Here is an 18,194-nt window from a genome sequence, read left to right as displayed (position 1 = left end):
TTTGTGATGAGGAAAGGAAGCCTGAGATGATTTGGGCATGCTGAAAGGATGGAGGATAGCATTACGTGCAAAAGGTGAGTGATGTGAACGTACGGGATCGGTGCAGGCCAAACAAAAGACCTGGGACGAGGTCATAGTGCAACCTAAGGGATAAGGAACTGAATAGGGGGGCTGCCAAAGACTGAGCAGTGTGGAGGGCTGCCATTAGGTGACCAAGGACAATGCATGCATGTTGGGGCCTTTATAAACAATACAACAAAACAACACGATACTAACACTACGGGTATGTGCATTCCATAAAACAGTACAGCACGGTCTTCATACAACACAAGATAAATTATGCAGAGCCTTGTGCAAAATCAATTTCGCTTTAATATGTGACATATATTTACATGTAAAATAGGGGAATGGGTTCTAGGAGCCCTATATATTTCATAAAAAATATCTTTAAAGATAGATTATTACAAATATGTGTGCCTTCAGATACCCAAGACAATGTATATACATATGATCTCACCGACTGGACACATCAGTGCATTTTAACTTAGCCTAATCAACTAGCTTTGCCCACTAATACTTCCCATAAAAATTTTACCCAACAAGGACTGCCACAGTGCCTCCTGAAAGTCCTCATTACCATCCATCCATCTATCGTCCAATCCTACGTTGCCCCATGAGGAGCATAGGAGCCCGGAGCTAGGCAGTTGGTCCTGACATTTAAGATGAGAGTGACCAACCTCACTCATCCCTGAGTAGCATTACATGAGCAATAAACCCCAACCACCCCTTGGATATAAACCTTCACCAGCTCAATCCGATTGGAGCACAATACTTACCCACTAAACCACCAGGTGCCAAAATATGATTATATGGTTACCACCCAGCATAGTAAATGGTTTCCCGGTGTACAGGAAACCATTTGGCTTGTCACTCAGTGTACAGTCACCCACAGGCAGAAGGAAGAGGAAAGAATGAAGGAATGAAAGACAGAAGAGGGAGTGTAAAGTCACCCGTAGGCAGAAGGACAAGGAAAGAATGAAGGAAAGAAAGATAGAAGATGGAAGGAAAGAAGGATGGAGGAGGGGACAGGGCAGACACCGAGAGCAGCACTACATTGAGTGAGTGGATGGTGAGCGCCCCCACCTACCACATCCTCATTACCAATTGAGCAAAAACTTTTGACCTAATCAACACATCAATACTGGCCACCCAGCATCACTCATATTTCGCCAGGAATCACTTTCGGCGCTCATTAAAAAAAAAAAAAAAAAAAAAAACTGTGAAACTATTTCTGAAAGTCACTAGTCATCAACATTAAGGGAAAAAAATGTCATTATATATATACTGTCAAGTTGCCTAAGGCGCGGCTAATTAGTTCTGGAACAATTCCACGCTATAGAAAACCGTGCCATACAAATAACTAAACTTACGGGAAAAATGGAAGTTGGTTCTGGACATTCGCCCAAAGTTCCCCTTCTCACCCCACTTTTTCCCATTTTTCCAAACTTTACACACACACACAATCAAGCAATCAGTCAGTCCATGTATTACATGTAACAATAGGCACAAAAAATGGGAGGATGATCAGCCTTGTGTATACAGTACTTGGGCATAATACAGTCGTTCGTAAAACCGCTATGAACTGGTTAGTGACGAAGCACCTATCTCTGAGCTAAGATGAAGTATAATGCCTCTCATCATCATCATCATCACGTATATAAGAATGATAATTAACCCGTTAACTGCTCTATACAGCCTGGGCTGTTCCGAGTGTGACTGCTCAAAACAGCCCTGGCTGCGCAGGTGAATTTTGAATATAGTGCCATGGTGACCAAGGCCAACCCATGCAAACATGTGTGAGCCTTTAAAACAGAAACTGAAACCGAAAAAGAAAACGAAAACCATACATTCCAATAGGGAATCAGACACTTTGATGTTCATCCATGGCTTTACCAAGGTAAATACTAAGCTAATATTTCATTACTATATACTTTGGCATGTGTTCTCTCATTTCCTAAGACAAAATTTGGCCTTTGGGAAATTTCACTTTTACCCCTATGTGCGCCCACCACGGACACCTCCAAAAAAACGCCATGAGCAGTTAACAGGTTAATGTGTTAAATGTGAGTTTTGCTGACACTTGAGCATAGAAACTTTATCAAATAAGCTTCTTTAATCAGTGCTTGACCAGGCAGCCTCTGCCATCTTTAATGTTTTGGTCAGTCAGCTGATCAGCTGACTGACCAAAACATTAAAGATGGCAGAGGCTGCCTGTATGTATATATATGGTATATATATGTATGTATGTATATATATATATATATATATATATATATATACAGTGGAATCTCAAATTTTGACAGTTTAGAATTAGATGAATCAAATTTCGATGAATTTTGGAGTGGTCTGCCTATCTTACTTTTCAATGCAAAGTCGTCTATTTTGATGCTCTCAGGGCCACACTCCAACCAAAACAAGCAAAGATAATATTTTTTGTGTGAACCAAAATGCCAGAAGTGAAGGAAAATTATAAGAAAAAGTATGTGCCTAACTTAATATCATACGTGACATGTGCTCTCAGGGTCACACTCCAACCAAAACAAGCAAAGATAAAATTTTTTATGCAAACTAAAATGCTAAAAGTGAAGGAAAATTATAAGAAAAAGAATAAGCCTAACCTAATATCATATGTGACACGTGCCAAGAAGAGAATGAAAATCAACATCATTTATTCATACAGTATATGAAGCATACGACGATATGGTTCTGAGACAATTCACTGTCAAGTCAATTCACCCGTCAGATACTTCCCCATCAAAACATGGACGATAGGCAAAATACTGAAACGAAGAGAAGTACGGTAATTATGAATATATATAAGGAGCAACATAGAAATGAACAACAGAGACAGAAAAAAATTAGTCATGTTGTTTAAGGACAAGAGCTCCCGGATGGGAGTAGGCACCAAAAACAACAAGCCATGTGCAAGGTGATGCTCTGTTGTCGGCGGCCATCTTGCAACTGTCCTGCCAGCAGCCAGCCCTCTACAGCCAAGTGCTGCACTTTCAGCCTTTATCTTTCACATGTGGACATGCATTTCACTGCAGTTTAGTTGTGTGTATTTTCTTTGTATTTTCGTCGCAACTTACCTGTTTCAAGATGGCAGGCAAGAGTGGTTCTTCGGGTAGCAGTGGTAATGGACAAGAGCAGTTTGGCACCTCTTAATCTTTGAAGCCAAAGGAGAAATGGCAATACAGGAAAGGGCAGAAATACATCAAGTATACACTTGCTGACAGTATGGCAGTACAATGCAGAACTACAGTTACTTAACCACAATTTTAGTTCATAAAGTTCACAGAGGGTGTGAACAAAAAAATCATGATTTTAGGTAGTTAGCTTCGGAGGCCCCGGACCCAAACTACGGTAATTTTTCCCATAAGAAGTTCAGTTTAAATTTCGATGATTTGAATTTCGTGGTGATTTTTAGGTACATATGCCCATTGAAATTTGAAATTCCACAATATATATATATATATATATGTATATCTATCTGTCTATCTATTGCCAGACGCCTCAATCCCGTTTGGGGTGGCCACAAACGAATCGCCTCCAAGTCACCATGTCCCCCGCCATTTCACTGCCCTGCTCCCAACTCACACCCCCCTCTCTCATATACCTCTCCACCCCATCCCTCCATCTCATCCTCGGCCTCCCCCTCCCTCTTCCCCCCTCCACCTCACTCACATACACTCTCTTCGTCAGTCTTTCACCCTCCATCCTTTCCACATGGCCAAACCACTTCAGTGTGTTCCTCCTAACGCTTCCTATCACATCCACATCCACACCACAACGCTCCTTTATATCCTCATTCGTCAGCCTGTCTCTCCATGTGACTCCACAGGCTCCTCTTAAATAACTCATTTCCGCTGCTCTCACTCTTGACTTGTGTCCTTCCAACAACGTCCAAGCTTCAATTCCATACGTTAGAGTTGGTATCACAATACTGTCATGTAGTAACTTTTTCACTTCCATGCTCACTTCCCAGTTTCTTATCACTGCTTTCAAAGAACCAGCAACTTTTCTTCCATGCTGTACCCTTTCAAGCACTTCACCCTCCAAACCTCCATCCTTACTCATCACACTACCCAAGTACTTAAACGTACTCACATTTTCCAATTCCTCACCATCCAACCTTGCTGTACATTCACTGACTTCACCTCTCTCAAAGACCATCACTTTACTCTTCCCTACATTCACCTTTAGATTTCGTTTCTTACACACTCTCCCAAACTCATCCACCAAGCCTTGCAGCTCCCCTTCGTCTTCACTCAACAACACAGTATCATCTGCAAACAACAGTACAGGGAGTTTCCAAACACTATCCTCTCTCACCAGGGCCACTCCAACATCCACTGCCCTACCTTGTATCTCTTTTCTTACCCCATCCATGTACAGATTGAACAACCATGGAGACATGACACATATATGTATACATATACAGTATATATATATATATATATATACAGTAATCACTCTAATATCCGGACGCCCAATAACTGAACATCCCCACTAACCGAACCTTATCGTCCTGGGATCAAACATTCCCAAAATGGTCCGAAAATCCAAAAAATTATTTTAAAAAATCGATTTTTTGTCGTCCGTAATTTGAACTTGCCGCGCACGCCGCGTGAGAGCATTGTTTTGGTTCGTCATTCCTCCGACGTCCGATAGAGCGGCGCTGCATCCTCCCCACTTCCCTCCTGTCTCTCACCGCGACTGGACCTACGCTGTTAGCCATGGCTGCCCACGTGCTCGCTTTTGTGGTGGTGCTGTACTTGCTGCAAGGCCTCCTGCTGCTCTCTGCCCTACTCTTAGTGTGTGTGATGATGGCCCTGCCTCCTGAGAAAAGGAAGAGAGTGGTGTTGACTCTGGAGAAGAAACGGGAGATATTGGAGAAAGTTGATGCGGGTTGGTCTTCTTCACACATTCTCCGCGAGTTCAACCTGGCCCAGTCGACTTTGTTCGATATCAAGCGTTCCCGAGACAAGCTCATGCAGTACACGGCTGACTTCTCGTCGAGAAGCAAACGCAACGTGGAGAGGAAGGTTATGTTTACCCCCAAGTATGCAGAAATCGACCACTCCACGTTGATTTGGTATCGACAGCAACGTGCAGCTGGTGTGATGGTACGTGGAACGGAGCTGAAGGCTGCTGCTGAGAAGTTTGCAAGGCTTCACGACGCCCTAGACTTCAAGGCATCCGAGGGTTGGCTCTTCGCGTTCAAGTTGCGACATGGCCTTACTAACCGTAAAGCACATGGCGAAGCATTGGACGCTAACGAGGATGGAGTGGACGAGTTTCGACACAAGGTGAAAGGCTTGATCGACAGGGAGGGCCTCACTCTCGGTCAAGTCTATAACGCTGACGAAACTGGCCTATTCTATCGCTCAGTCCCAACGAACACTCTAGCCGATGAGACGGAGAAGCGTGTACCTGGCTGCAAGCTTTCTAAGGAACGGATATCTGCTTTGTGTTGTGCCAATGCTAACGGCATGCACCGGCTTAAGCCCGTTATTGTTGGCCGTGCAAAGCAGCCTCGGTCCCTTCGTGGGGTGATGGATGTCCTTCCTGTCGTATGGTACCATTCTTTGAAAGCATGGTTCACAGCTGTGATTTTCAAAGACTGGTTTCACCGTCACTTCATCAAGGAGGTCATCCAGTACCAGACGAAGACACTGGGAATTCCTCGCGACCAGGTAAAGGCTCTCCTTCTCCTCGACAATGCACCTGCCCACCCGTGCGACAAGGACTTGGTTGCTGAGAATGGCCGTATTAGGTGCATGTTTCTGCCACCTAATACGACCGCTCTCATTCAACCCATGGACCAAGAAGTGATCGTGGCAACAAAGCGCCTGTACCGTCGGAAGTTCCTGGACGAAGTGATGGTTGTTCTCGAGGACGAGGACGAGCGCAGGGAAGGACGTGACACTCGAGGCAAGCGGACTTTGGAAAACCTTCGCCGCTACAACATCAAGTCTGCGCTGTACAACTGGGCTAGTGCATGGAAGGAAGTCCCTGTGAAAACTCTTGAAAATGGTTGGTCTCGTCTGCTTCTCGGAACAGATGTGGAGTACGATTTCCTAGGGTTTGACGTGGATGACTTCCATGCACGGCTACGTACGCACGGCGACGATGTTGATGTGGACGATGTTCGTGAGTGGTTGGACGACGACGAGGGCGATCCTGGGTATCAGACGTTGTCTGATATCGAGATCGCGTCTTCGGTTGCTGGTGTCAGTCCCGAACTTGAAGATTCTGACGACGAAGGCGATGATGATGCGGACTCCTCTCAGCAGGACACTACTCCAGCCATCCCCAAGCTGAGTGCACTCCGGGAACATCTAGAGTTCGTCCTAGACTACCTGGAACACCCGGACTGCGACAGGGAGATGGGGCCCTTGGGACTTGTGGAGGAAGTGCGTGCTTTCAGGCAGCGCATCATCAATTGCCAGAATCGTCGGTCCTTGCGTCAGTCAATGATTGACAGTTTTTTCAGGCCCGTGACCCCCGCTGTGCCAAGCCCTGATTCCACTCTGTTGCCTCCCCAAGACAGGCCCTCATGCTCCAAGCCACAGCCCAGCACATCAGCTACAGTGGAGTCACCGCTCGATGTGAGTTTGCGGCTATCTTCAGAGTCTTCTGTAGTCGGTACGCCATCACCACGACCCACCGATGCACCCCTTGGTCGCCTGCCAGTGATACTCTCGGACTCTGACAGCGAATAAACAGCAAGAACTTCTCCACTAGACCACACTGGAATTTTGAGTGTTGTGTAGTGAAAAAAACGGTGTGTTGTGTTAAGGTTTTCGAAATGAGAGAAAAGACTCAGTAGAAAAGAAATTTAACGTAACTAACCTTCTTTGTTTTGGCTTTGGAAAATAAAAAAAACTTGGGAAAAGTTAATGTGCAACACTTAAATTTAATGGAACATTATTTGGACTAAAGTGAACACTGTGAAGAGAACGGACTTCTGTGTGTTATTGACTAAGTTCAGTGCAAGACTTCAGGAAGAGTGTAGTGCAAGTGCTTCAGGAAATCGTTCTTACTGTCAGAGTCTGAGAGGAGGTGGTTATTCATCGAGGTGGCCAGGGACTTGCTGTAAGTAGCCAGAATGTTTCATATTGTACTATTTTCCATACTATACTTACCAGAATGTTTCATATTGTACTTTTTTCCATACTATACTTACCAGAATGTGTCATACTGTACTTTTTTCCATACTATACTTACCTCATGCATGTGCAGTAGGAATGTGTTTTTCAGAGTTAGGTTCGGTTAGAGTCCATAAGTACCAGAATGTTTATTAATGTATGAACATACTTCTAAACCCACATTTTATGTTTCTTTTGCATTTATTTCAGTCATTTATGTGCCTTATTGGTGTGATTTGGGTGTTAAATAGGTGCTATGCATGTCCGGAGGGAGTAGTATAGGTGTTTCTCTGAGTTAGGGTCCATAAGTACAAGTCCATAAGCTGGGGCCCAATATCCGGACGAAACCAATATCCGAACCTACCGATGGCTCTATTGATCCGGATATTGGAGGGGTTACTGTATATATATATATATATATATATAACTCGCGTTTTTCCACTAGAAAATGGTTTATTTCTGAGGAGATGTTTAACTCACAGTATTGTAGCCGCAACTCGCGACTGCAAGCCAATTATATTTAAGCACACAGTCCTTGTAATTGTGCAGGCAATCAGAACAATGCTTTCTCCACCCATGCCACGTACACCTAGTGGCCAGTACTGCAACTAGGCTAGTGTGCCGAAACCACTACCCATCTCTTGTTGACATAAGCATTGTCATCAGTAAGATTTAGGTAAATGCTTTTCTGTATTTTTTATTATCATACAAGGATATGTAATGTCTTTTGATATTGTTTATTATCATTATAAGATATGCAGTACATACTTCTGAGACAGGATGTTAGTGTTAAGTGGTGTTAAGAGGGGTTCCGTTAATGTTATACTAGGCTACCTGACACCATGGCAGAATCAAATATATTTTTCCCCATAAGGTGTGTTTTTATTAACTCACGATTTTCCAACTCACGACATGAGTTCAGAAGGAAATTACAGGGAGTTCGGTAAGTGCAGTGTATATACATACACTTAAAGTCATCAGCATTGAGTGACTGCGTACTTCTCACTTCCCATGTACACACGAATCCAGTAAGCGTGAATAATAAAGAAGTCAGCCAAGCAGTATAATTTGTATGACAGTATAATTCACAAGAACTGAACTCACATAATTATCTTACCTAACTATTTACGTCAACAAGTAGTGTCTTCACATATCGTAAGAGCCAAATTCTCTTGACCAAAGACCGTCAGTTCATAACAAAGACAGAGCACAAAGCCTTCTTTTTCCACACCCACTGTACTGAAGTGAAAACATGAATTTTACTGGTCCTTCATCATTAACTTTTTCTTCCAACTAAGAAACCATCCACATCGTAAACACACCTGACTTATTTTATCTGTCTGATCGTTTGCATTTAAGCTCCCACATAACACTCCACTTCGTCCAACAATTTTACATCTTCCTTTGGAATAAATGCATTTCTTGTGTTCATAGGCATAACTAAAGTTACTGTAGTTTGGAACCATGTGCTCAGAGTTCTGAGAGGAAATGAGGAGCAAGGAAATGAGCAAATAAACGCTTTTCATCACAGCGACCACCCACACAATACTGAGGTAGGTTGTGGCAGGTGGTATGGGACATGGGTCACATGGGCTGGGTCAGGTCAAGGAAGCCAATCAGCGACCGCCAAAAGCATAACACACAAGTTGTAAACAAATGCAGTCATCTGGAAATCCAATACCTAAACACACCAACTTACCACAGTTTCTCTCATGCAGTTGGGTCATATTACCATGCTGTTCAGTAATCATGGGAGAAATGAAATGCCTGTTTTATTGTATGATCATTGTTTCTTTTTGTCTTAAATCACGACTCTACTGTACATGCTCCAAAGCCTTGTAAGTTGCGAATTTAGTGGTTGGTGACAGAATGGTTTTACATCAAAATAATAATAGCAATAATAATAATAATGTGATATTAGGGCACGTAGATTTGCCACCAGGATTTCAGGTTATTTTTAAAGACTCCATATTGCTACTGGATGCTTTACTGGGGGCTCAGATGTTACACCCATGGAGTCTAACTGATCTCTAACTCTCATACAGTCCCTCAGGGTAAAGGTAGAAAGTTTCCTTTGTGTATGTTGCCCAATGACATGACTACATTGTGTATACACAAGAACTGTCTCCTCAGCACATTTAGAAAGAAGGCAGCTGGCTTCTGCCGATTCATGACATTCTACCACGTCTGACTCATGATGGATAAGCAACAAACATCCACTCACTTCCAATAATCTATCTATCTATCTATCTATAGCCCGACGCTCTAATCCCGCAAAGGGTGGCCGCAGACAAAACGCCTCCAAGTCACTCTGTCACCCACCATTTGACTCCCCTCCCCCCAACTCACCCCCCCCTCCCTTATATACCTCTCAACTCCATCCTTCCACCTCATCCTCAGTCTACCCCTCCCTCTCCCTCCCTCCACCTCACCTACATACACTCTCTTAGTCAGTCTTTCATTCTCCATTCTCTCCACATGTCCAAACCACCTCAGTGTATTTCTCCTAATCTTTTCAACCACATCCACATCTACCCCACAACGTTCCTTCACTTCTTCATTCGTCAACCTGTCCCTCCACGTCGCTCCACATGCTCCTCTCAAGTAACTCATTTCCACTGCTCTCACTCTTGACTTGTTCCCCTCTTGCAAGGTCCACGCCTTGCTTCCGTACGTCAGGGTAGGGATCACAATACCATCATGCAGTGACTTCTTAACTTCCATACTCACCTCCCTATTTCTCATCACTGCTTTCAGTGTACCAACAACCTTTCTTCCCTGCTGTACCCTTTCACGTACTTCATCCCCCAAAGTTCCATCCTTACTCATCACACTACCCAAGTACTTGAATGCACTCACATTCTCCAATAATAATAATAATAATAATAATAATAATAATAATCCATCCATCCATCTATCATCCAATCGTATGGTGCCCGAATAGGAGCGTAGAAACCTGGGGCTAGGCAAGTTGGTCCTAACATTTAAGATGAGAGTGACCAGCCTCACTGAGTGGCATTAAGTGAGCAAACAAACCCCAAACACCCATTGAATATAAACCTACACAGGCTCAGTCCAACTGGAGCACCTTAATTACCCACTAAACCACCAGGCACCATAATATGGTTTTATGGTTACCACCCAGCGTACTAAATGGTTTCCTGGTGTACAGGAAACCATTTGGCTAGTCACTCAATGTAAAGTCACCCATACGTAAAAGGAAGGGGAAAGGATGAAAAAAAAGAGAGACAGACGAAGATGGAAGGAAGAGAGGAAAGGGCAGACAACTGAAAGCAGCACTACATCGAGTAAGTGGATGATAAGCACCCCAACCTACATAATCATCATCATCCAATCCACCATGAGCAGCGTAGAAGCCTGAGGTTAGACAAGTTGGTCCTGACATTTAAGATGAGAGTGACCAGCCTCACTCATCCCCGAGTGGCATTACGAGAGCAATAAACCCCAAACATCCCTTGGATATAAACCTTCACCAGCTCAATCCGACTGGAGCGCCTTAATTACCCACTAAACCACCAGGTGCCATAGTTTGTTTATATGGTTACCATCCAGTATAGTAAATGGTTTGCAAGTGTACAGGAAACCATTTGGCTTGTCATTCAGTGTAGTCACCCACAGACAGAAGGAAGAGGAAAGAGTGAAGAAGAAAGGCAGAAGAGGAAGAAAGGAAAGAAGGGGAGAGGAGTGGAATAATAATAATCCATTCATCCATCCATCATCCAATCCTAAGTTGCCCCATGAGGAGCATAGGAGCCCAGGGCTAGGCAAGCTGGCCCTGACAATTAAGATGAGAGTGACCAGCCTCACTCACCCCTGAGTGGCATTATGTGAGTTATAAACCCCAACCACCCCATGGATATAAACCTTCACCGGCTCAATCCAACTGGAGCGCCTTAATTACCCACTAAACAACCAGGCACCATAATATGGTATCATGGTTACCATCCAGCATAATAAATGGTTTCCTGGTGTACAGAAAACCATTTGGCTTGTCACTCAGTGTAGAGTTACCCACGGGCAGAACGAAGAGGAAAGAATGAAGGAAAGACAGAAGAGGGAGTGTAAAGTCACCCGAAGGTAGAAGGACGTAGAAAGAATTAAGGAAACAAAGACAGAAGAGAATGGAAGGAAAGAAGGATGGAGGAGAGGAAAGGGCAGACACCTGAGAGCAGCACTACATCAAGTGAGTGGATGGTGAGTGACCCCACCTACCACAATAATAATAGTAATAATAATAATAATAATAATAAAACCTCATCATCACACACTTACTACTTATTTGGTACAAAACTGATATCAACAGGAGAAAAACAGCTTACACATGCATGGACGACCAAGGCCTTCAAAATGATCGACATATCAACTGGAAATAATTGTCATGGTGTGATACTGAGGCCTCATGCTGAGGATCATGATGTGACTGGTGCAGTTTACTGAAATATCAGCACTGTAATTAAAATGGGATAAGGTATAAAGTACAATTATGATCATGATGTGAATGTGATTGTTATGCTGAAAAATCATTCATTACAGTCATCATTCTGATCTTTCTTCCCACCAAAGGTTAAGGTGAGGCTGTTAACAAACAATGAGAAATAAAGGAAGTGAGAAAAGTACAACCAACAGTACGTCCAGGGAAATGAACCACACAATCATTCACAAACTATTCCCACTCACAGATTCCTGACTCCACCTCTGAAAATGTCTAAATTAGATGCGATCTTTCATGCAAACCATCTGTACCTGAGGAATATCTTGTAGTCTCACCTTTCCATCAGCGCTGAGCGACATGCAGGGTGTGGCGAAGGTGATGATGCTGAGGTATGAAATAGGCAGTTTCAGAAATTCTGCCGCTAGCCTATCCATGCAGAAGAAAAACTGTCTGAGCTGTGTAAGGTTGATCTCATCCTTGCTGCTGACCACAATTCTGAGGGAAAATAAAGGGTTTAGGGTATCATTAATACTGTAATTTACTGTGCAATAAAAAAATAAACAATTGCAGAGTGTGCAACATTTTCATAGGCTTGTTTTAATACAATATTATCAACATTCAAAAATTCATAAGAACTGTGCATATGAATTAAAAATTAAAATTACATACAAGGTTCTGAGGTACTTAAACTCTTTAGCATAATAATTCTCTCTCTCTCTCTAATTCTGAGTATCACTGGACTTGTAACGGACCATTCATAATTAAGAGATTTAACATCAGAAGAGTGGAGGACCATTAAATAACATTACTATATTGCAAATGTGATGTTTAAAACCCCTTCAGTCAGATTTTTATATGATGATGATGATGATGATTATTATTATTATTATTACTACTATCATTATTATTATTATTATTATTATTATCATTACTATTATCTCCCAAAAACATTATTTGGCTAATGAGACTTCCAAACTGGAAGGGTTGAATATAGCTTTCATTAACTCCTTCACTACCTGGGTTATCTCTGAAACTGAATTTTTATACAAACCACAACACCACGTAATATATCCCCACATTCATGGGTTTACGAAATGTTCACTGTTCCACAACATAAGGGAGAGGTAAAAGTTTCAATAAAATATTCATTTTATACCAGTCAATTTAACCAATGTCATGTACTCCTTCTCTGTACAAAATCTACTGGAGGACCAGACCATCTCAGAGGGGGTACGACAGCCATAATGGCCATAATCAACTATTCTTCAAGCTGGCAAAGAAGGAAAGAAGGAAATGAGTGTGTGTGTGTGTGTGTGTGTGTGTGTGTGTGTGTGATACATAGAAGGGGGGAGGTAGTAGGGCTGTTTGGCTTTCTTGACTCCTTCCCTGTGCCTCCACTGTGTGTGTGTGTGTGTGTGTGTGTGTGTGTGTGTGTGTGTGTGTGTGTGTGTGTGTGTGTGTTTTATATATCATCATCATCATCAGCCATTTGAGTATCCACTGCAGGACCGGCCTATCCCGACCAAAGTCAGGACGATACAGCCAATGTATCTCTACCAAGTGGCTTAGGCTGTCTAGTAGAGATTGTATGTAGGATAAGAAGTGCTTGTAAGTGTAATTATAGTGTTGTAGTGGCTTTGGATGTGTGTGTAGTTTGTGAACCAAATGTAATCAGCCCGTGCAAGCCGACTGGGCGCAAGCATGTTTTATTGTAAGCGACACTGGTTCAAACACAGCACCCCTAGTTTTATATAAAAATATATATATATATATATATATATATACAGTATATACATATGTAAATCACCATCATCATCATCAACCGGATCTCCTTTCCCACCCTAGGGCAGGATGAGGAGTAGCAATGTCCAGACTGCCTAAATTTCCCAAACCCAATGGGCCACACTTCCATTCACTCATTACTTAAGCCCCCGGAATTCTGGCTCTATCGGATATGACAAAAACATTCACCATGTGTAGCTTCACATAAACATATCCGACTGAGTCAATCCAGACGCAGCCACGTTAAAATGGGGTCCCAAATCCCTGATCATGCACTTCTCCTCACAACATTCATCCAGCCAGCTTGATCTCTTGTCAGTTCCCCGGCCTCACCGACTTCCAAAACTCTCTTCCTCACACACTCATCCACCATATCTCTCCACCTTCTCCTTGGCCTACCTCACCCTCTCCCTCCTTCAAATTTGCTCAGATATACCTTTTTCACCACTCTGTTGTTATCCATGCTCTCCACATGAACATACCATCTCAGTACACTCTCTTCGATTCTGGTGTCCACCGACTTCCTCACTCAACATCTTTCATGAATCACATTACAGTATTTTGTATCCTATCTACCCCCTGTACTCCACATACATTCCTCAGCAGTACTATCTCCACTGCTCTTACTCTTGACTTTTCATTTTCATGCCATATCATAGTATTGCATCCATTAGTTAAAGCTGGTACTAACATTCCTTCACGTAAGCCTCATGCAAATTCGACACTCAAGCCTCTGTTTCTTATCAACGTCTTCACTGCACCAGCTACTTTTCTTCCTTCTGTCAGTCTACTTGCAACTTCTTTTGCACATTTTCCTCTCTTTTCTATCACTGTACCCAGGGGTTGAACTCCCTCACCAATTCCAGTCTCTCTCCACCATTACTATAACATTGCACTGGGAGTCACCTTCTCTCTCCATAAGCATCACTACACTTTTCTACATTTACTCTAAAGGCATGATGCTCACAGACACCTGCAAAACTCTGCACTAGTCTACCAATCTTATCCAGTACTTGCAAGTAGCACTGCATCATCTGCATACAACAAATTTCAGACATTCCATCCATCACCATTCATTACCAACGCCATCCCTCTCTCCGTTGCCCATGTTTTTACTTCTCTCATCACCTCATCCAAGTATATATTGAACAACCATGGGGACATCACACAATCTTGTCACACACCCACAATGATCATGAACCAATCACTCAGATGCCCATTTACTTTTACACATGCATCACTACCATCATAAAAACTCATGACAGCACCTAGCAGCTTACCATCTACAAGCCATATATGCGCAAAACCTTCCACAATCCTTCTCCGTCTACTTTGTCATGAGCTTTTTCCAGATCCATAAATGCCATAAACACCTTATAGTCCTTCTCACACGCCTTCTCCACTACTGTATCTGTCTTACTGCAAATATTTGATCCACACATCCTCTGCCACTCCTAAAGCCACCCTGTTTGTCACTCACTAGGACTTCTGATATCTCTCTTACTTTCTCTATAATAATTCTTCCACATACCTTCCCTGCAACACCCAATAGACTTATGCCACGATAATTCTTGCACTCACTTCGCTCACCTTTATCTTTCTACTGGGGTACAACCACTAACTTTTCCACTCTAATGGCACAGTTTCACACGTACATGCCGTCTTACATATCTCCAACAAGCACTTCATTCTGCTCTCTCCACTACACTTAACCATCTCTGCATACACCTCATCAATCCCAGCTGCTTTCCCATTTTTCAGCCACTTCACAGCATTCTTCACCTCTGCAAGTGTTACATTTCCTAGCACTGCATTCCTTCTCTGTACACCACCAAAACCAATCATGTCAACAGTCACTTTGCTCTCTCCAGTCCCGTTAATCTGACTTTCAAAATATTCTTTCCATCTTGTCCTTACTTCATCCGCACGGGTTAATAATCTACCACTTACATCCTTCACACTTTCACATTTCTTTCCACTGTCACTTCTATATTTCCACACCTCTTTCCAGAATAACTTCCTATTCTCAAAGCATTTGCATTCATTTTTCTTCCTACTGTAGATCATCATTTACCTCCTTCTTTTTCCTCTTCACTATGCTCTTTACGTGCTTCTTGATGTCAATATATTCATTTCTTATTTCAACTGAACCCCTGAGCTGTATCCACTCTAGGCACTTCTTCCTCTTTCTCTCCATTGCTCTCATAACCTCTTCACCTCACCATGCAGTACTTTTCTTCTTCTCTTACTCGTCACAACACACACAGCTTTCGCATTCCTAACTAAGGAATCCCTATTTGTATTCTACAAGCTGTCCAGATCCATTTCATTACAATTCACTGATTCTAACTCTTCCCCTACTTTGGTCCTGTATGCATCTGCCATTTCTTTGATCCTCAGCTTCTCTACTTCTGGTCTTTCTCCCTGACAGCTCCTCTCTCTCTTGGTCCACCTCACTCCTCTCCGCTTGATCTTGCATATCAAAATCATATGATATGACAAACCTCCACATATATACAATATATATATATATATATATATATATATATATATATATATATATATATATATACACATATATATATATATATATATATATATATATATATATATATATATATATATATATATATATATATATATATATATATATATATATATATATATATATATATATATGTATATAATATATATATGTATAATATATATATATATATAATATATAGTATATATATATATATACAGTATATATATATATATATATATATATATATATATATGTATATATATATATATATGTATAAAATATATATATATATATATATATATATATAATATATATATATATATATATATATATGTATATAATATATATATATGTATAAAATATATATATATGTATATAATATATGTATAAAATATATAATATATATATATATATACACAGTAGAAGTCCGAATTTTCGGCATCTATGGGACCAGGCAAGTGCCGAAATATCAAAATTGCCGAATTATCAAAAACCCTACCCACTCAGTACCTTATATGTTTCGGTGAACACTATCATCATTACTCATATCATTACAAATGTGTTTGGAGAGAGTACTGTATACTGTTTGATACTGTACAATACTGTAATGAATACAGTACTATACTGTACATGAATATGAAAAATAAAGAAATTAGTGAACATACTGTATATAAATGTAATGGTACAGTAGGCCTACAAGTTCACATGCACTTACCTAAACTTATACTAGGTTCCTTATTTACATATGTACAATAGAAGGGGTTGATTGGAGTCTGCTACTGCTGGAAGAAGTCCACATCTTATGTGTACGCTTCTTGCTAACACCAGTTAACTTTCCACACGTGGAGGCCATTTTCAAAGCACGCAGATGTTTATACTGTTCACAACACACGGCTGGTCCACTCAGGTGTTACAAAGCTCCTGTCTGATGTTACGGTGCTTACAGCACACTCGAATAGTAATTTCAGAGGTATTTCGGTACGAAGTTCACAAAGCACACAGAAGAATCAAGAGAAGTCGGCAGCAGCACGGCAACAACTCGGAAGAATGGCGAAACAGATTCTCTTTCTCATGCTAGACTCACTACATGTTTGTCCTCTCTTTATGCTATAGGAGAAAGAGCTAGCCTCTGAGCTTCATGGCAGTGGTAGACTCGTTCCATCACTTTCACTATCTCACTCACTAAGGCGGGTAAAGGTGGGTAGCTAGCTGGCGAGCCTCATGGCGGATTTCAAGACTGACGAAAAAAATTGGAGAATCTGCCGAACGATCGGAGATTTTCGTAAATGGGACTATTTCTCAAAACTGCCGAAATGTCAGATTTGCCGGGGAATTGGATGCCGAAATATTGGACTTTTACTGTATATGTAAATATATATATATATATATATATATATATATATCTATCTATCTATCTATAGCCCGACGCCCTAATCCCGCAAAGGGTGGCCGCAGACAAAACGCCTCCAAGTCACTCTGTCACCCACCATTTGACTCCCCTCCCCCCAACTCACCCCCCCCTCCCTCATATACCTCTCAACTCCATCCCTCCACCTCATCCTCGGTCTACCCCTCCCTCTCCCACCCTCCACCTCACCCACATACACCCTCTTAGTCAGTCTTTCACTCTCCATCCTCTTCACATGTCCAAACCACCTCAGTGTATTTCTCCTAATCTTTTCAACCACATCCACATCTACCCCACAACGTTCCTTCACTTCTTCATTCGTCAACCTGTCCCTCCATGTCACTCCACATGCTCCTCTCAAGTAACTCATTTCCACTGCTCTCACTCTTGACTTGTTCCCCTCTTGCAAGGTCCACGCCTCGCTTCCATACGTCAGGGTAGGGATCACAATACCATCATGCAGAGACTTCTTAACTTCCATACTCACCTCCCTATTTCTCATCACTGCTTTCAGTGTGCCAACAACCTTCCTTCCCTGCTGTACCCTTTCACGTACTTCATCCCCCAAAGTTCCATCCTTACTTATCACACTACCCAAGTACTTGAATGCACTCACATTCTCCATATCCTCACCATCCAACCTCACTGCACACTCTGTGACTTCATTCCTCTCAAACACCATAACTTTACTTTTGTTTACATTAACTTTCAGCTTCCTCCTCCTACACACTGTCCCAAATTCATTCACCAAACCTTGCAACTCCCATTCGTCTTCACTCAACAATACTGTATCATCAGCAAACAGCAACACCG

The 18,194-nt window shown here is 42.0% G+C and overlaps 1 protein-coding gene across 1 annotated transcript in view; it reads right to left on the bottom strand.

The window, feature by feature from the left end:
* Positions 1-18,194, bottom strand: part of LOC145406357 (uncharacterized) — a 116,180-nt gene that overhangs the window by 16,451 nt on the left and 81,535 nt on the right. Inside the window, exon 7 of the mRNA XM_080277517.1 lies at positions 12,000-12,159. Coding sequence (XP_080133643.1) covers positions 12,000-12,159 — 160 coding nt within the window. The remainder of the gene's footprint in view (positions 1-11,999; positions 12,160-18,194) is intronic.

The sequence above is a fragment of the Coenobita brevimanus genome, chromosome 70, assembly GCF_032717465.1.
Source record: "Coenobita brevimanus isolate Jiangsu-jjx chromosome 70, ASM3271746v2, whole genome shotgun sequence".
NCBI classification, from domain to species: domain Eukaryota; kingdom Metazoa; phylum Arthropoda; class Malacostraca; order Decapoda; family Coenobitidae; genus Coenobita; species Coenobita brevimanus.
This window is presented reverse-complemented; position numbering and strand designations above follow the sequence as displayed.